The following is a 21,104-nucleotide window of genomic DNA, read 5'->3' on the forward strand; positions in this document are numbered from 1 at the left end:
GTGTGAACTATTACACCTAGAAGGATGCTACATGAAGGATATACAAAATGCCCAAAGCGGGGGCGAAATCAAATATATGTGGTATTATAATATGTTATCCAAAACATTACATTAAAATGTATTTTCGTCCCTTGTTTGGGATTTTTTGACACTGTTTTTATGTTGCTGTTTTTTTTGACAGTTTTCATTCTCATATTGTGATTATTATTGTTTAATTTAGGAAATTACTTATGAAATCACTAAACAAGACAACGCCTTTTGGTCTGGCATTCAGTTTTATTTCTAAAGGACTGCAGAATCGAATGTTTGCACACTGTACTACATATTTAGTGTCAACTCCACATCTGGTATTCAGTGTTGGCCACTAAAAGGATGCAAATATGTAATATTGACATGTCCATTGTTCTCCTTTGCCAACCATTCAGACCATGTATTGGAGTGCTGTGACTTTGCATTATTGTTGTGTATAGTCATTATAAAATGTAATAGAGCTGCAATGATTAGTCAATCGACTATTTTGATAATGAAATAAATATTTGAGTCATTTTTAAGCAAAAATGCCAAAAATGTACTGTTTCCAGCTTCTCAAATGTGAATGTTTGCTGCTTTTCTCAGTTTTATGTAATTGTAAATTGAATATCTTTAGGTTTTAGACTGTTGGCCGGACAAAACAAGGCATCTGAAGATGTCACCTTGGGCTGTGGAAAATTACAACAGACATCGATCACTATTATCTGACTAAATGATTGATTGAGAAAATAATCGTCAGATTAATTGATAATGAAAATAATTGTTAATTGCAGCTCCTAAAATGTGATAAAAAAGGAAATCACTTACGCATTTATTTTATGAAGTTCATGCACTTTTTTCTACCTGTCCTTGTTTCACTGATACTGTGTGTTTTTTTTTCCTTTATGCTATTCTCTTCTGTTCTCTTCTAACAGTAGCATTGACAGCACGGTGTCCATTAAGCAAATCCCAATACAAACCCACACACAACCGCAGTCTTTCCAAATCACTGAGTCACTTTTCAAACAAATGATACCTGTGATAACACTTCACTGTTTGTCTCCCAACCCCCCGCCCCCTTTTTTTTCTTTCTGTCTGTCTTTCTGCCTTTCTTTTCTCTTTGTGTGTGTATGTTTGGACCAGGAAGCAGCCCTCTTATCTGAGCACACAACTGCGGTGGACAGGGCAAGCCTGTGGAAGCTCAAGTCTGGGTAAACTTTGCCTTAACTTTGAAGCTGGCCGTGTGAGTGCTTGTCCTCGGGGCTGCCCAGAGCACTCAGCACCGGTGGCTCTCCAAAGAGGAGGTCAATGGGACAGGTAAACAGGAAGTGCCAGTGCTTTGATTGACAGCCTGTTTAGACACAAAGAGATGGATACTAGGAGAACGCTGACTCACTGACAAATCACCTCTCGCTGGCTGAATTTAGAATATAGTTGCTGCAGGGCATATGGTGGCTTTCTTGTTCTGTTGCTCACCTACATTCAATCTCTCATTTTAACTTTGTGTGTTTTCTATTAAAAGGCTCCTTCTTGTTGATTTTCATTAATTTATCTTATGCCTATTTTACATTTTATAGGCTATTGCTGCCTTTTTTTATTCAGTGAGCGAGTAGGTTGTCTAACTTTTTTATGGACAGACCAGCATCTGCAGGGATCAGATGTGATATTTTTCAGGCACAAGATGATATCCACCATGAGTGCAACGCCCTTTCTTAAAACCAAATTGCATTTTATATTTGCCTCCCACGTCAAAAAAATATGTTGTGCAAATCAATATTTCATCTGGCTAAGCCATTACTGGTGCTCTAGGGGACTGTGACATACATTAAAAGGGAAAAATGTTTTTACGCTGTCTGGAGTTTGTTTCCCAGGGGGAGCTATTTGTTTGTGACACAGCACTGGTTCATTTTCTGACCCAGCTGAGGAGAAATTGCTGCTCTCTTTTTTCCCACAATTCTGAGTCAAATATCCTAAATCAGGCCACAATCATGTACTTGTGGCCTATATCTGTCCTCGCTGACACCATAGCGGAGTCGTCTCTTTAATTGTCTTACTCACTAGTTATTAAACTTTCAGGCAGTGAGTTACAGTACTTGTCTCCTGCTCTCCCACCTCCATCGTTCCCATGGAGAGGAGGCTGAGGGTGCTCGCAGGCCAGCAGCAGCCTGGGTGGCAGACTGAGGTCTGAGGCTGCAGCTTGCTCAAGCTAATCACGTTGATTATTGCGATTACAGACCATTTCCCCCTCCCCTAGTGTCATGCTGCAACTTACTGACCTGAATCTGAGAGGAAGTCTCGGTTGCCATAGGCGATCTGTCTTCCTGTCCTGCTCACCACCCACCCCTCTACCCAAAACGTCCCCCCTTCTTTCCTCCACTCAAACACAATCGGTCCCTGAGGTAACTTAGTCGTTTGACTGCTTCCTCATCCCGTTGCCAAGCAAGTCATGACCAAGAGGTTTGCTTGAAACTCTCTCTCTCTCTCACACACACACACACACACACACACACACACACCCCTAACTTTTCTATCTACATTTCCCTTTTGGCCGGCTTCCTCTTTTTCATTAAAGGCTGGCAGTTGGAGTAGCAGTTTCCCTGCTACTGTGGGACCAGCAGGCATGCAGATGTTTTTGCCCTGCTCTTGCCCATATGTTTATCAGATCACCGTGCTGTTTCATAATCTACATTATGAGCACTGAGCAGATAACAAAGCCTTTGATTTGGGCCTGATTTCCCCTTTATCCCCCATGTTAAATTTAGCACAGTGATTACTGGGTGTGATTATGGGCCTCTGTGGTCTTATGTAAATCATATGGGACTCACACAGAGTCCCTGTTCAGAGGATGTGAGCATTCATGGTCAGGGCAAACGGCAATGCAATTGTTCAAGGAGAAGGAATATGTTACCTTACCTTACCTTGCACTCAGAGGTACTCAGGGTGAAACTTTCTGGGATAGTTCTTATCAGTGACTTTTTTTTTTTCATTCCTTCATTTCATACCTGACATGTTTGCAACTGAGCCACAGACTATTGGTGTTGCTGAGGCACAACCCTATCAGCATTCAGCACTCTTTGGCACTCAGATAACAACTCACCCCTAACACCCTGATGAGGTAAACCCTATGGTGCCTTCTGACAGACAAAACAGCAAACAAAGGGAGCCAAATAGGTCTTCTTAAGCTGTATTTACTGAAGGAGTTTGCTGAACACGCATGTTCTTTTTCTGTAACGCCCTACTGCACATTCAGTCAGTTGCAAACATTCCCACTTAAAGGCTGAACTGTATAATCACAGTCTTCTACTATATATATTGATCTTGTGACACCTTTACAGCAGCAGCAACAGAGAAGGACAGATATGATTTTGTACAGATTTTTCCAAAGCTAACACCAGACAAGAATGTTGATAATGGATGATTCTTCAAAAGACCAGATCATGTTAAGTGACAACTTTTTTTCCCCATCCAGTGTCGACATTTTTGAATTTCTTGATTTCTAAATGGCAACTACAGTATGGTTAAAGTTTGGGAAAGATTGTAGTTATGGTAAACAAACTGTTGTTAAGGTGAGGTTAACTAAAACACTCAAAGATGATGGTTATGGTTAATAAAAAGGCAAACATTAACTGCAAATCTATGAGAGAATGAACTCCAGTCCCTTCATGAAAGTCAAACTCATACACGCCCATGCACCACCAGATTCCTTGGCTTTGCTACATAGAGGACAAACTACTTCCTGCATTGCTACTGAAATCTGGCGCTGGATGTAAATCGAGAGGTGTGGAATCATCCAATACGGATGTAATTCCTACGATACTGACTTGTATTGTTCTGTGGAAAAAATGTTGTTCGCGTGTTGAAAGTTTTTTTTTCATTCATGCAGTTTTGGATTGTTTCTAAAAGTTTGCATCCAACACTGAAATGCTAAAACAATAGAGAAAAAAGAAAAAAAACACTTAACGAGCTTGCATAGCCTATCTGGCTTTCCACTGTTTTTAAGTGGTGTTTACAGAAAAAGCCTAGAGAATTTGGCTTTTTAAAAAATGATCATGTAACTGTTACACACCTGAGGTCACATGTAATCATAGGTCAGTATCAGTCAGCATTTTTTGAAATCATATCTAAAATACCAACTTAGAGAGTGGATGGAAGGTCAAAACAGAGAAAAAAGGAGATGACGGCCTTTGCTGCTTTGTTTAGCCAATTCATCCTGAGGCCAGGTACAGTCTGCCGCAGATGGCCGAATTTTGCCGCTGCTCAGGTCCAGTGCAATTGAAGACAAATTCCAAATGCTTTCGGTCATAGCAGAGCAGAAGAATAAATCAAAGCTTGTTAATCAAATACCACATGCTCGCACTCAAAAGAGGGGGCGCAGACATTTCGGCGTGCAGAGGAAGAGGGAGGAGGGCAGCAGTCATTCAAGAGAGAAACCCCCGGAGGAAACGTTGGCGTGACCTCACACCAGAGGAATGTAAGATGCGGCTTAATTGATTAGAGGACCACATGATGAAGGTCTTGAGAGGAGAGGGTAGGAGGGAAGAGGCCTGCAAAGGAATTGTTTTTTTTTTTTTTTTTTTTTTGGGAGAGGGGGTGTTGACCTTGTGGAGGGCACAAAGGTCACAGGCCTGTAGGCTACTGGTGCCTGTCAGGAATCCATCCACAAAGACCTTCCATTCTAATAGATTCACATCAATTGACAGCTAAGCACGATCAATGATGACAAGACAGGGCGATCTGCTGGGCCAAGGGTGCCTATAGGAACACAGTGTCCCTGTGGTCGGAGTATTGTTCCCCCCATTCCCTCTTTTTCTCATTATCTCTTACTCTTCTCCAACTCTGAGTCTATTCTCTCCCTCTTTTTTCACTAATTTTGCACACGTTATCTACGTGTCTTGCAGCAAAGTGGGTGACGTGAGCTTCAGACTCCAGCAGGTGACACGTCCGTGATTGCTTTACACACTCACACACACTCACACACACACACACACACACACAGGTGAACAGATGGAGCCGTGTGGTATGTCTGGCAGATTACCTTGTTGGTGGTCAGACTGAACTCAATGCCCACTGTCCTTTGTGGTGACGATCAAAGTCACTTACTGCGCATGCACATACCAGCACACACAGACACAGACAAATGTGCAACTGTGAGCTACATACTAAGCATCCTCTGCGCATGTACCTTGCATGAGTTATTTATATCCCCGGCTTTTCAGTTTGACCTCCATAAACATCAAAACACCTTCAAAACCAAAGCGTCTAAATATAAAGTACTTTGCATAAGTTGTCACACCACAGATCTGCTTTCATCTGGGTGTTTGACGCCACTGGGACTTGACATTTCTTGATTAGAACAATACTTTTCCAGTGTTGTACTTGATGTGGCAGGCTGTCCGATTTCTTAGAGCTGTCTTGTGAAAAAGCCCATGGGAGAATGATGCGAAAGGGAGGGAGGGAGAAGAGGAGAAAGAGAAGGAGGCTGCCACATGCCTGTCAATACACCAATCAAAGCCAATTCTCCAGAGATGGTCAGGGGGGATGAGGCAGCATCACTATGACAACCCCTGGACCCCCAAAATCAGGACTTCAAAGGGGGAGAGGCATCCCATTGAGAGAGTGGGAGACCACCTCCCGCAGTCATTTACATCTCATTAGGATGTAACCACCTTTTAACAGCGAGGCGTTTAAACACTTACACACACATAATGGGTGCATGCATTAGTATGTGCTGCTGCTCCTGAATGGACAGACCAAACTAGAGAGCCACGTCCAATTTTATTACAAACATTAGACACAACTCATTAATTCAGGTAATTATGCAACCAGCCGCTATGGCTAGCAAGTCTCTTTTTTTTTGTCCAATTATGCACATGTATTAAACGCTCGCATGTTATGTTTCATGACTTCACCGTTTCAGTCTTGTTTACCTTCCTCAACCTGCATAAAGAGCAGGTGACACATCTGAGGTGAGACGTCATTAACAAACTTATTGTTCTTTCCGTGCAAGGTTGCCAGAAATTACTTCAAGGTGAGCTGATGCAAGTAAGTATGCACACACACACACACACGCAGACAAACACTTGACAGGACTGTTTGTTGTACCTGAGACGTCTTTTTCTGCACATAAAATCACTTTTTTCGGATCCCTGAAAATCTACCCCAGTCACTACTATGAATGGAGTACTAGCTGCTAGTACAAACCATGATACAATGTAACAGCTATGTACATAGAGGCTAATATGTGACTAGACAGTGCAAGCAGTGCAAAAATTGCATGTAATTCTACCATTACATATCTATTTTTATAATCATATTCATATTTTACAGATTACTAGTACCTAAATCTTTTGGATACAATTTATATATATATCTTGTACCGGCACTTCTTTCTTTTACATATTGGCTTTATTTCTTGTTAAATTGGACAGTTTAGTATTCTGTACTTTTATATTTGAGATCTATACAATCTGTGATATTTTATAACTCTGATTGGAGTTGCAAATGCAATTATTAATTATAAAAACATTGTCAGAATAAAACAAACAAAAAAAGACTCACTCACACTCTTTACCTATTAGTATTTTCAACACTCTATTCTTCCCATTATTAAGGATAGGTACAGTTTTTCAAGTCTGTCTTAAAACAATAGTCAAGTGTCTATATGAACATTGAAAAAGATTTTGCTTGCTGTACTCATTCCTCCTGTTCATACTGACCATTAGAAGATCTCCTCCAAATGTGCTTAAAATGTAAGTGATGGGCGACCAAAATACACACTCATACCATAGCTGCATTTACTTGTAGTGAACATTTTGTGTGTTAGTTTATTTTTATTTTGTGCATGACATACTTCCTCTTTCCATCACTACCCCATTCTGTACATTTGTTTATCTTTATACCATATCTCTATGAGCACTTTGGCACTGTCTAGTTGGATGAAAAACTACATTTTGTTGTACTGGTATTTGTACAAACATAAATTATCCTAATACTCATACTTACAGACATACTTATACCTCTTGTAATAAAACTACTTCTGGTGTTACTACTACTACTACTACTATGACAGCTACTGCTAATAGTTAATAATAGCAGCATTACCACTACAACTATACAGCTGTACCATCTCACATACATCTACACACCATAGACATTCACGTGTACATACATACATGCACGCACAAACACACATCACACAAAAGAAATTCAGGTCACGTATGTGGTGTCAACAGACATGGCACATCATAAGGGCTAAAATTATGAGAGGAACCTAGAATACCACAAGAGGGTCCAGCACAGGAGGAAAGAGTCACTCATCACAGAGACAAATGGATCCTTTGCCCACTGATAGCTAAATGCTGTTGGGACAGCCATTTTTCTGGGCCACTGACTTCCTGTTTTGGCCAGGGTTCAGCAAATCACCAGTGATATCATTAAAACAGTGCCAACAACACTACTTCCTGTCAACACAAACATTCACCTCAAATTTATAGCCTTGGTTTCCTCTTTCTCACTTCTCAAGCAAATAATAATTGTTGCATTGAATGAACTTCGCTTCTCTGACCCCTTCCTAATTCTCATAAGTCATTCTAATCTGATTAGCGTGGCCTGACAAGACGGAGCATGTTTGCAGGAAGTGAAACGTTCCATTTTCTTTCTCCTCCAAACTGCACATTGATGATGTCAGGGGTGATATATCGACCAAGAAGCTGGGAACCCAACCCACTGAAGGCCTCTCCTGCCGAAGGTGTTGAAATGCTTGTAAGTCTTGAAATGCCAGTTGAGACGCTGAGCTCCCCTTTCACACACTGTGCAGCCAGAGACAAGAGAGCTGACAAATGGATGCGTTGAAACATATTAACCATCTACCCTTTGTGAGCAGACAAACATTTAGTCTGGCTAATGACCCCTGAGGATCAAAACAAATGCAGGGAGATAAAGACGGGTAGGGGAAGGAGGAGGGGAATGCTAAAAAGAGCTCATTGACCTCCAGGAGGGCTTCACAGGGTTCACTAGTGCCAAGGGCTTGTTTGGTTCTGTGGGTTATGTGTATATGAACGTGTGTAGACTAAATTCAGAGGAAGTGAAAGAACGAAATACCAGTTCTTACACATGTGGTTGCTGTTTAGGAACATACAGTACTTGCATGTGTTCTCATGTGGGGTGAAGACAAATCCAAACAAAGACTTTGGGTATCGCAGTCTCTATCAGTGTTCATCACAATAAACAAGTCACTTAGCGTAGCACTATCTCGCTCCTTTTCTTCCCCTCAAACCCACATTGACTCTCTATCTCAAGCCAGTGATCAGACCAGTAATGTTATGATTATACAAAACGCATTATGTGTTGTCTGTTATCAGTCCTTCTATCAAAACTAACCAACAGCTGCACTAACCAGTCAGGTGAGGTCACCTGCATGGTCGTGAAACGGATGTGTCACTTTTAACATTAGTTCTGTTTTTTTTTCATCTTTCGACACAACATCCGTTAATGTATTTACATAGTCTGTGTTGAAACAATTGGATGCAGTCAGAGTGAGCCTGTTGTTGTTGTTGCAAAGACTCTGCATTTATTTGTTTGCGAGGGGAAGTCTACTATTTGTAGGATTTGCACAAAAATGAGACCATGACCAAAGATTTTTTTATCATACCCTTAATTAAAGAGGACATATCATGCACATTTCCAGATCTATATTTATATTCTGGGGCTCTACTGGAATAACTTTGCATGATTTACAGTTTACAAAACTCCTTATTTATGTTGGATTTCAAGGATACACAAGATGTGTTTTGCTAAGACAGACCGAATGTGATCATAACTTTTGTTTGTTTTCAAGAAACCTCTGCAGGGTAACGTTAATGTCATGAATAGGTCCACACATATACTGATATGAGAATATGTAAACTTAAATGGTATAAGGAAAGAACTAATTAGGTGTAATGGACAGATAAATACAGTATATTGATAAACGGATGGAGAGATGAATAGACAGATACATTGCTGATCATTTCAACATGTCTTAGAGCAGTGCTCATTTAACAGGCTGTGGCTCTGCTGTCTGTTTGACTGACCCCCACATCAACATCAGTCAAATAAGGCTTCCTTCCCCTGATTCACGACCCCACAAACTCACCAAAGCCTCCTTTTTTTAAAAAAAGAGCAACAATAGGCCTGTAAAGCTGTCAAGGCAAAACTGAATTTACGTGCGACACTTTAAACAGTCGAGCTAAACGTTTCTCCCCGGGCGCGTCAGGAGAGGTTTTTAAAACGGGTGGTGCGAGGTGGAGGGGGGGGGGGGGGGTCAGGGGAGTGTATTTCATGGTGATACAGTGTCTAACTGACTCTGTGCAGCAGCAGTGGAGGAGCTTTCTCTTTCACTGTGATCAGACTCCACTGGATCGTGTTGCTGGTGCCCATTCTGTGGATCCATCACTGATATTGATTTCCAGTTGATCGTCAGGCCTCCTAATGATGTTCACCTTCAGGGCCAAGCTCATTGATTCATGGTCACGACTTGATCCATAACTGGTAATGCGATCCATGAAACAACAGTGATGCACAATTACCTCCCATTTTACGCTCTAATGGGAACTGATGAAGGTTGTTCAAGCCAATGAATAAATAAACAGAAATCACTGATATGGGGCACTCCAAATAAATCTATGACAGACATATGCAAAGAAAAAAAAGGCCTACTAAATTTCAGAATATACTTTATGTCCCCCCATATAATTGTTTCTTATCTATACTTTCACTTTAGCGAAACGATGATAAAACCTCAACATGCATATCACTTTCCATCTCTATGAAAGTTCCCACACAGAGTGGATGACTGGTTACCGTCTGCGTGAAATCTGTTAATGCATTCTTCACCTGGTCCGCTGTTAGGTAACTGCATTTCTTCCAGTTAATGAGTCTGGTATTTCCTCAACAGCCAACTAAACACTGTCTCACGCTGAAATATGATATAGCTACATGATGTTACGATGATACAAAGTTCTAGGTGATGTCCGTGGTGAAATATGTTCATGTAAATTAGCTTTCATGCTAAATGAGACCTACATTACAGTAATATATTCTGTTACTATAGACACGAGAAGATGTATTTCCCAAGAGTAATATGCGTTTATATCCATTTTTCAACTGTCTCCAAACACATTTGTTATTGTGACAAAGAAAGGATTAACCTGGGTGGAATGGATTACAACAGGGATCCTGGCAGTAATATTCAGAGGCATTACTCAAGTGGAAAAAGTGATGTTTATATGCTCCATGAATCATCTGATGTGCCGGTTTAATTGTATAGGTAGATCTTTAGGCATACTTAGACACAGTTTGAGGGCAAGATCTAACAAGACAGAATGCACTTCCTTCACACAGGCACGCTTCTGGCACTCTAAAATCCAATATCAATCAAATGTGCAAGTTCTAAAAGGCCAAAATACTTTCACGACAAGTTTTTCTTCCCAAAATAGACTTGATGGGAAAAAGTCCCCCAAAAATAGACATGGGAAAACAAACTTTTTCTTTGCTCCAAGCATATTTGTCTCATTGGTTTATATTCAAAATAGCATAATGAATGTTGCAAAATGTTTTGCTGGGGTTTTTTCACTCAGGAATTGCCATTAAGATCTCATACAAATTCCTAAGGGCTTTGTTGCGACTCGCTCCTGCTTTTCCCTACAGGCCAAGTCTCTTGCAAAATCTTGATAAAGTCATCTCTGGGAACAATATAAAAAAAAAAAAAGTAACTTCTTTTTAAGCAATTCATCATCTGAGGCTCATGTACAGTCAAACTCTACACGGTAAGTATTGAAAAGTGCCCTTGAACGACTTGAGCAAGACACTAAATCAACAGAGAATCAACTACAGCACAATATCCATGCATCCTACCTGATATTACAAAAATTATATTTGAAATTTGTGGCAGCACGATCACTATCAATGCCGTTCACAAAAAAAGTGTAGTGTACTATGTATGAAAAATGTGTATATCGCTCTCTTTGTTGCAAACGCGCAGCAAACAGAGAGAAACTGATTCATGAAAGCATAAAGGGAACAAGCAAACAACACCAAGACTTAAAGAAAAGTTGACCCAAAGTGTAAAAGTGGGACCGAGGTAGCAGATTGAAGCTGATGTGTGATTGTTTTGCTGTTAAGTGGCTTTAAGGATAAAGTTAATACTTGGTTTAGTTTGGGGTGATGTGAAGGTGAAGGGGGTGTGGTAAGGGAAGGGGAAGGGGGGGGGGGTGTAGGCTCCATCGCATTGGGGTGGAAGGTTTCGCTGGAGCTGAAATGTAATGATCTGGATCATGGACAAACATGGCCTCTTGTTGCAGTTGGCTTGTTTGAGGAGAAGATGCCACTGTGGAATTTGACTTGACATGATTAAAGAAGAGGAGACTTAATGCTTTACACAGACTGAAGAACAAAACCACTGACTGGTTACCAAGCTGCTCATGTTGTCTTGTGCAGCTTTATAGATGGACCAAAGGCTTTTCTGGCTCCACGACGTTGATGTTTGACTCTACTTACACTGGAGCAGTTTTTTTTCATTTGATCTAGATGATGCAGATACTTGAAAACACATGAAACATCAAGATGAGGAACAAGTTATTACCTGAAGAGAAAAAACAGAACAAATAGTGTCAAGAACATTTCTGATTATACTCAAAAACCAACTCAACCTTGCACACTATATTCATTTTGTTTACTTTAATTCTTCTTAAATAATGCACTATTATTGTAATATATTCCTCACCAAAGCCCCAGGAAATGCAATTTCATGTCCTCATATGTAACACTGAACTGAAAAGTATGAATGTAACTGTTGTAATGTAATGACAATAAAGGTCTCTGTATCCTAAACTGTCAACAAAACTAATGTGGCGAACCATTCTCACACAAGTAAACAAACTCACATCTTGAAGCTCAGTAGAAGTTCTGTATTTTTATGAAATATGACCTGATGATATCATATACTAAACATAAAGAGTACTAACTTTGGATATAAATAAAATATATTATGTTTCAAAATTGTATGAAAGTAGCCATAAATCAGTGAGAAAATATGTGAATTTATGTGACCCTGCCTCACTCAAGAGCCTGAAGGATATAGTTGCTGAGGGAGGTGTAACTGTAACTATTCAAGGTATTCAAACCAGCACATTTTTAATTAAGAAGCCAAATTATGTTCTTATTTCTAAGTTATGACCACCACCGAGTGAGAGAAACATAACCATGTAAATGAGTGGAACACAGCTTGTCTACACGAAGCGGTCTGCTATGTGAGAGCATGTCTTCATACATATGTATTTGTTATTTTAGTGTCCTGTAATATGTAGTAATATGAGACTCTGCATCCATTTTAATCACAGGCAGAGAGGAGAGAGTCAGTATCAAACAGGACGTACTCTGTATGAATATTTGCCATATCACGGCTGAGGTGACGTGAAGTGATGACTGTATACTTCTGTATTTATTCAGGTCAACTGCATCACTCAATGTTTACACTGAAAACCATGACATTGATTAAAAACCTACACACACACACACACATACACGCAATCACATACACAAACAATTCAAATATTGATACGATGCGCATGCTCTCTGACCTAACACCATCTGTCGCGATGTCACTGCAGCATAAAAACATGCTCATCTTTGCACCGTCCACCGGGGTGACTTATGAATCTTTTATCAAAACTGGCCTAATTGCTTAACCATCCATGTCCCGATCCAGTGGTGAATGGTGGGGAGGGAGACTGGGCATGCCATGATTGTCATAAAAACAACAGGCAAAGACGCCACCATTGTTCCACTTCTGACAAGCCTGTCATTCTCTTTGCATCTATGTTTACATGCCCCTTAGTGCTATTGAGAGCAGAGGTCTCTTTTAAGAAGAAGTAGGTGATATTAGTATATTGAGCAATAATAATATGAATCTAATGGATTATAGTAAACTGGGGAGCATGGTTTTTTTCTTTTCTTGCATGTGTGGCTGGGAGGAATTATAAGAACTGGACTGATATTCCATGTTTGTTGAATAGATCCACTTTCAGCAGGTTTGAGACGCCACAGTAGTCACTATTCTTCCCATCCATCTGTTTGTTTCCTTAAGTGTTTCCTCTGCTGTTTTATACAAAGCAAGCAGCAGTGTGCAGCTTCCTGTTCTCACTCTGATATGTATTGGACATTAAAAAAAAAATCCCCCTAAAAAAACAACAACTTTCCCTTCTGTTCTCACTCCCACTCTGGGCTATGTCACAGAGGAAGCTGCTTCTGCGGTCTGTCCTCCTCCTGCTGCTGCTGCTGCTGTTGCTGCTGCTGCTGGAGGGTCAGAGCTGAGCAGCAGTTTGAGAAAGTAAAAGAGCGGACAAGAGCCTGTGGGGAGTTTTTGACTCCCAAACCATCTCTCCAGTTCCTGGGAGCTGAGGAGCCAGTCCCAGGAAACTCCCTGCTATTCCTACTCTGAGGACAAAACAGCTGCAGATTCTCACTTTTCACTGACTGCGGTCGTTTGAACTCTACCCCACCAAGAAGAAGAAGAAAAAAAAAAAAAAAATCCAATATTTCTACATGAAGGAACTGAAAAGTGTGTCTCTGGCATTAAAATGCATTGTTACTAAATTCATATTTCTTAAATCTTCTGTGATATTTGAGTTGTGTGAATTAATTTATGCCTTTTTGAATAAAAAGAAATGAAAGAAAAATGTATTTTAGATTAAATAATTTTCAACTTTTGAAATAAGACAACAAAAAATGTAGCCTCTTTTTTTTTATTATTTTTTTTTTTTATTACAATGCACCTAAAATGTAAAATTCTGGTTTTATCATCTCTCATTGTCCAACTGCAAAAACTGGCAGAAGTCATTCTTCTTGATCACAGCTGGCGTTCAACTGGAATCCGTTTTGTAAACGTTCCCCTAAGTCAGTATCGGGGACTGTGTGTGCGCCTGTGCTTGTGCGCATAATTACAGATGCGCCATTCCTCCTAAGCTGTCATTAGAAAAGGGAATGGGAATGACTCCAGGCTACAACCACCACCGCTTGCGGTTACGTAACATGCTCCTCTCGGATCCTGTCTTATTCCGGAGACAGCTGTACACTCCTCGGTCACATATAAACCTATTGTCTGAGGACATGCTGGTCCTTAAAGCGCAGGAGAAGTATGTTATTTTTCCCAAGTGGCTACTACTTTCTTTTTTTGGGGGGGGGGGGGGGGAGGGAAAAAAACCCGACAGTGGTTTTCTGTCTTTGTCTGGCTGGCTCTCTCAGTTCAGCTGATGGTGCGCGTATGTGCTGCTGTTTTATGAGTGTCCGTATGAGGGCGCACTGAGGCTTTTAGTGCGCCTTTCATCCAAAGGATGCTGGTGGCCCACAGACAAAAGAGAAAATGATATTTGGAGCTCTACAGGAGAGCAAGAGGAGGGCAGAAGGGCTGGATGTGTAGGAATACATCACTACGGGTTATTTTAAATTAATGACATCCACATGTGTATGAATGAGAAGCAAAACGGATGTATAATTATGAATTTGATGTCTATATTATTATTATTATTTTACCACCACAATTTACAACATTTCGTAACACTCCCCCTCCCGGTCAGGAACCAGGAATAGCATCCAGCCTGCCGCAGTGCCCTTGAGCAATCTGAGACATCATTAACAGCCTCTGGAGTTAATTCGACTATTTCATAGCTGATTCCTTGTTGTTTGTCATCCCAGTGGACAGATAAAGAGAGAGAAAAGACGGTTTGCCTGCGGCTATCAATAAAATATAGTCATTCTTACTTTCTCTCTTTATTAATTAATTAATTTATTTATTTGTTTCTTTCTTTTCTTTGTTTCATCTTCCATTCTTTCCTTTATGTTCTGTCTTGCCGCCGTGCTTTCGTTCTTGCTTTCAATGTTTGGGCTATTTCTCGATTCACCTTGAAAAAGAGCTCTCAGCCACCCTGTCTCCCGCGCCGCATCAAACCAAAGCCCGACTGTACCACCCCCAGCCTGGGAGGGAGGAGTTTCTTCCTTCAGAACTGAGTGTATAACACTCTGCAGCCAGCCACAATGTGTGTTAGAGGGCTGTCTGTGCTCCCAAAGTAGATGACTGCTCAAAATCTGGTGTCTGTATTACTGACTGCGAGATACGAGACAAATTGGTTCGCACATTATCATCCCAAGTCAGGACAAGGTGAGCATCCTCTCATTTCAGCGGTCAAATATACATTTGTTATTATGTTCTCACGTTTTTTTCCACACAAAAACACATCCTCTATTTGATTGGATTGTTGTCATTACATTTATTATTATTATTATTTTGTAAACAAGTTTTTTTGTATCTTAATCATATTTTCTGGTGTGTTTGGTGAGTGGTGAGCTGATGCGTCGCTTTGCACCGTTTGTGCGTCACGGTCACATTTACGCACATTCTCCTGTGAGATTTGTGTGGTTTTTAAACCCCACAGAGGAGTGAGTGTGGAATTTAGTGGAGCAGACTGTGTGTCTGTGTGTGGGCTTTGACTCATGCTTTTTTTTTTTCTACGGCGTAGTTTTCAGGTGTGATTAGAGGAGAGAGGGAACGGGAAGAGACGCTCTTTCTTTTTGGAGACTAAAGTATCTTTTGTTCCCTCACAGGTTTTTCGATTGTGGGATAGAATGCCGGCGATCACAAGTAAAAACTCCGATTTGGAGTTTGACTCCTTACAACCGTGTTTCTACCCGGATGAGGACGACTTCTACTTCTGTGGTCCCGACTCTGCGCCACCGGGGGAGGACATCTGGAAGAAATTCGAGTTGTTGCCCACTCCGCCCCTCTCCCCGAGCCGAGCCGCGCTACCGGGGGAGCCGGCGACTGCCTCCCCGGAAGCAGACCCTCTAGGCTTCGGCTTAGGGGATCCACTGGACTGGGCTTCCGAGCTGCTGCTCCTGCCTGAGGACGATATCTGGGGGGCATCTGACGATGGGGACCTGTTCGGCTCCGCTTTGGATACTAACCCCAACAGCATCATTATCCAGGACTGTATGTGGAGTGGGTTCTCCGCCAGGGAAAAGCTGGAGCGGGTGGTCACGGAGAAACTCGGCAAAGCTATTTCCACTGCCACAGGAGGCGGCAGGAACATGTGCGTCAAGGCGCCGGAGGTGGTGAGCCGCAGCTCGGTGTCAGAGTGTGTGGACCCAGCGGTAGTGTTCCCCTTCCCTGTCAACAAGAAGAACGGCAGCAGGGACTCATCCGTGACCGTTAACACATCCACAACCCACGGAAGCGCTCCCAGTGACTCCGGTAAGAAAATATGTCAACAAATGTCTTTGTTTCCCTTTTCTTTTTGTAAACCCTGAACCCTGAAGAAAACATCCAACACTTAAATGGAACATTATTATTATGATTATGATGATTATTATTATTTTAAGCCCAGTACCCCTCCCAGTTGGAGTGACTGGAGCTTGTTCATATGACTGGCCCAGAATCGGATTACCTCGTTACATTCCACGCACACACACCAACACACACACACACACACACACTCACACACACACACACACACACAAACACACACACACAGTGGAGTAGTGACACAGTGAACGGGGGTTTATGTAATCAGCAGGCTCTTCATCCGGCAGATGGCAGTAAAATTGGGAATTGTGTACCTTGAACTCAGTTGGCATCTGAGCAAAACAAAAAGAAACCACCACCTGACTGCACCCGGACCAGGTTGTAGGAGGGGAAAGATGAAACGGTGTCCAATAATGTGATGAGCTGATAAAGTGTCTGGTTCACGGTGCTGTGAAAGCTTTCATTACGCATGGATTAAGGGACAATTTGCGCACAGTGGGTGAGAAATTGGCACTTATTTTAGACAGTCTGTACAAACTGCCGCCTTGAGATCAGCTGCTAGAGAGAGAGAGAGAGAGAGAACATGAGTTATAGTGTATCATGGCAAAAGAAAGGGTTGCCTACAACAAAACCATACTCTCATGAATACAGATTGAGACACTCCAGTGTTGCTGTTTCTTTTTAGGAGTAATGTAGGAAGTAGTAGATTGGAAAATGAGCTGTGTGTGTGTTTAATCGCCCTAAGATTTCATCTCCCACCTATCATTGCCTACAAGTTCCCTAAACAAACACTCACGAGTCATTATCAGCGTGTTTTCGCTGTGAAACAGTAGTACAAAGGCCTCCAGCTTGGCACAGAGGCTATTGCTCAGCCTGCCTTGCCAAACACCTCCTCCACTGCAAAAGAAAGAGGACGGAGGAGGGCTCTGGCTGCTTCTTTTAGGGGGGTGACAGCTTTGAACAAGCGCTCCATCTCGACAGCTGTCTCCCTGGCGCCGCTCCAACTCCGAGGCTTAAAGTGTGGTGATCCGATCGCCTGCCGCCCCACCACCCTGCGCACAGTACCGCGCCAATGCTCTTCCGCCGCTCGCAGCGTTAAGACGCGTCCTTCTTTGTGTTACACGCGTTTTTCCTCACTTTCAATAAGACACAGTTTTGAAAGGCTACAATGTGGGTTTATCCGTTTTCCTGTTGAAAAGACATTGCATGGGAGCAAGTGACCGCCCGAGTTATATGACTTCAAAATCAGCTGTACAGATGGAAGGTTCTGGCATGGGAGACACCTGGATCTTGTGCTCTTATAAACTCCCTCCAAAAAAGAACTCTTTATTTCTAACTTTAAGCTAATATTTTATCTCCCCAGACAGGGATTTTGTGCTCCCTCTTCTATTTATACTCCTCCCAGCTCCAGTAAATGAGCTGTTCCATTCTGAGCAAAACACCAAACAGCTAAATCCCAGCCTCACATGTGGCAAAGCCAGCCACGCCCCCTCATCCACCCAGCTGTGCCCGGCTTTGTTTTGATGGCAGTGCCAGACTGCGTGTGTTTGTGCACAGTTTGTGTGTGTGTGTGTGTGTGTGTGTTGAGACAGCATCCTGGTGCAGCAGTGTCTGAAGTGGGTTACTGTAAGCTGTAAAATGCCACACTCTTCAGATGCTCCTAAGCTGATAATGAGAGCCATTATCACAAAGGCATTTTAACTGGGCCTTACACTCTCTACCTCATGATTGGCTACTTCCTCTCATCTTCAAAGGCGCCAGTGGATGATAAGTCTTAGCCGCTCCGTTCGATTTGCACAGGTATTAAGATGAAGAGCTCAGCTGAACGAGAAAAGGGAGATTTTTAACTTTATCGGAGGTCATAGTTAAAAGTGAAGTTCTTAATGCCTCTGTTGCTATCTCACAATGTCAGCATGACTGGAGCTGCAGTGATAGACTGAAGGCATCAGACTAAAACTGTCTCATCTCACCGGAGAAGATTAGGAGAAGTTTTGAGGGAGGGAGAGTGAATGAAAGGCAAAAATCCAGCCTGTCTGCTCAGCAGTGAGACTGAACGTGTCATCGCCTGCAGAGTAGATTAGTTGAGGAGTGACTGACACTAAGCATTAAGAGGTTTCTGCTTGTGCAAACAGCGTTGAGCAACACTCTCGCTCCCACACACTCTCTCTTGATCTTACTCACATATATACACACACACACACACACACACTCATGTACATACCTGTCACCTGCTGGTACACATTGACATAGTGGGAATACTTGTTTTGTCAGAGCTATTAAGTCACACGCATTCTCTTTTTCTTTCCCAGAAGAGGAAGACGACGATGAAGAAGAAGAAGAGGAAGAAGAAGAAGAAGAAGAAGAAGAGGATGAGGAGGAGGATGAGGAAGAGGAGGAAGAGATTGATGTGGTTACAGTAGAGAAAAGGCGCTCCACAAACAAAGCATCACCCATGGCGACGGGCACCGTCACCATCTCTGTGCATCCCAAGAGTCAAGACCAGAGGGGCCTGGCTTCAGGGTCGGGTGTTGTGAGTCGATTCGTCAGTCGAGCCCCTCAGGAGCTGATCCTGAAGAGGAGCTCAGTCCACCAGCAGCAACACAACTACGCAGCCCCCTCACCATATGCTTCAGACGACGACCCTACCCCGCCTCCGAAGAAGCAAAAGACATCAGACGCTCCACGACCTCCCACCAGAACCATCTCTTCATCCTCCTCATCTTCCTCCACATCCTGCAGCTCAATCTCCAGCACATCAGGGGCACGCAGCAAGCGCAGCGCCAGCGGAGACAGCAGCCCACGCGGCAGCTCTGACTCAGAGGACAGTGAGCGCCGGCGCAACCACAACATCTTAGAGCGCCAGCGCCGCAACGACCTGCGCTCCAGCTTCCTGATGCTGCGCGACCACGTGCCAGAGCTGGCGCACAACGAAAAGGCAGCAAAAGTGCTGATCCTGAAGAAGGCCACCGAGTATGTGAGCTCGCTGGAGACAGAGGAGATGAGGCTCCAGCAGGAGAAGGACAGGCTCCAGGCCCGCAGGCAACAGCTGATGCGCAGGCTGGAGCAAGCAAGGACTCGCTAACAAACAACTGCTACAACACAGAAACACTCACATATACCCTGGATGACCCCCCCCCCTCCTCCCGCCTCACCCCAGTCTGTTTGAAACACAAATTAGATTCACACACATTTAGGCCTATACACTTAAGCACAGACACATAGGCCTGCATATCTGTCGTACACGTGCACACACAAACAAAACATCTCAGAGGACGTTCATCTTCAGATGCCGGCACACAACATCTAGGAGGAGAGGGGGAGGGGGGGTTGCTGGAGGGATGCTCGGACTTTCACTGCCGCCACTTTTTTTGCACATTTGTTGACGTTAAGAATGTTTAGGGTTTACTTTTTCAATCCAGTCACATTGAGGAAAGATAAAAAGAGAAAAGAATGAGGAAGGAGAGAGGACACACCTTTTTTTGGTCTTCCCTTCCTCTGGCTTTTATATCATTTCTATTTGTATCGTGTTTTTGTTTTTTTTTTTTTGTACTCACTGTGACACCAGCCTGGAATCAGGTGATTCCCACAGGGACGGGTGTTAAAGGGCACTTTGCTTGGAGAGTTCAAAGTTCACGTACAGAAGCAGTGCACACTTACTTTGCCTTCACCACTGCAAAACTGAAGAGACTATGACGACTTGAGGCGTTATGGGTCACATAAACAATGCCACTACAGGTTCTTTCTCTCACTCCTCTATCACACTGGTGCTCAAACCAAGTCAGTGGATGTATAACTGTGCACCTTGCTAGCCGACACTTTTGTATATAACAATAGTGTACAGACAAAAAATACACTCAGATCTGCCTTGTTTTGTAATACATTTTGTCCTTGGTTTTTTTTATACATGTCAGGAAGCTGCCAATAACTAGACTGGAAGTTTATATACCTTTAAAAGTACTGTAAGGCCTCGATTTTTGAGAGTCATGAAACTTTGTAATATAACAATATATTGTTTTTTTTTTCTCTTTTTCTTTGTATTGTATCATATTACTAATTCTACACACCTTTATGCTTTTAGTGTGAACCTGATACATACTAAATTTGATACTTATATTTTCGTATGAAAATGAGTTCTTGGTAGATATCACTTTATCTCATCATTTTTTTCTTCTATCTCAAATAATTCTTTTGTACAGCAAAATGTGTTCTATCCTCACGTACCTGGCCTTTTTCTTTCCTCCTCTTTTGTTTATATTTGTAACTATCGGGTGCATAGAACTGGGTAAACGGATATAAGATGTTTGTTTTTTTCATTTTTAAAATGTACATTTAGTGCTGCAACTCATAGCACTTTGAAATACCTCATTTTGAAAAATAAATAGACATCATTAAAATCCTCGTCTTTGTGCATTGTGGATCTTTTATTGTCAGTGAATCTGCCAACATCACCCTTAACCCCTTCACCCTTCCATATCTGTCTCTTTCTCTCTTCATTTTGTCTGTTTGCCTCTACATTTCCGTATTTGTTTTTGCTGCTCTCAAAGACTCATCCTCACAAAGAAATAAAGAGAGTGTCTTCTGAATCCTCTCTGTCTCAGCACCCTGCGGCTACCTCCCCCTCTGTAGCCTCTCACACCCACCCACACACACACCTACACACACACACACTTCAAGTGCACCGAGTACACACACACACACACACACTCTCTCTCTCCTCTCTCTACTTCCCTCTTTCACCAACACGGCTCTTCCTACATTGTTC

The 21,104-nt window shown here is 42.3% G+C and overlaps 1 protein-coding gene across 1 annotated transcript; it reads left to right on the plus strand.

The window, feature by feature from the left end:
- The first annotated feature begins 14,871 nt into the window (after positions 1-14,871).
- mycn (MYCN proto-oncogene, bHLH transcription factor) lies at positions 14,872-20,741 on the plus strand. The gene is made up of 3 exons (XM_044329886.1): positions 14,872-15,202; positions 15,646-16,291; positions 18,652-20,741. The coding sequence occupies exons 2-3, from the start codon at positions 15,667-15,669 to the stop codon at positions 19,422-19,424; spliced, it is 1,398 nt and encodes a 465-aa protein (XP_044185821.1). The 5' UTR covers positions 14,872-15,202; positions 15,646-15,666; the 3' UTR covers positions 19,425-20,741.
- Positions 20,742-21,104: the final 363 nt, after the last annotated feature.

Source organism: Thunnus albacares, chromosome 16, assembly GCF_914725855.1.
Source record: "Thunnus albacares chromosome 16, fThuAlb1.1, whole genome shotgun sequence".
Classification (NCBI taxonomy): Eukaryota; Metazoa; Chordata; class Actinopteri; order Scombriformes; family Scombridae; genus Thunnus; species Thunnus albacares.

Coding starts and splice junctions, on each gene's coding strand:
- mycn (XM_044329886.1), top strand. CDS start 15,667: ATGCCGGCGATCACAAGTAAAAACTCCGATTTGGAGTTTGACTCCTTA. Junction 16,292..18,651: donor AAGCGCTCCCAGTGACTCCG/GTAAGAAAATAT, acceptor TTTCTTTCCCAG/AAGAGGAAGACGACGATGAA.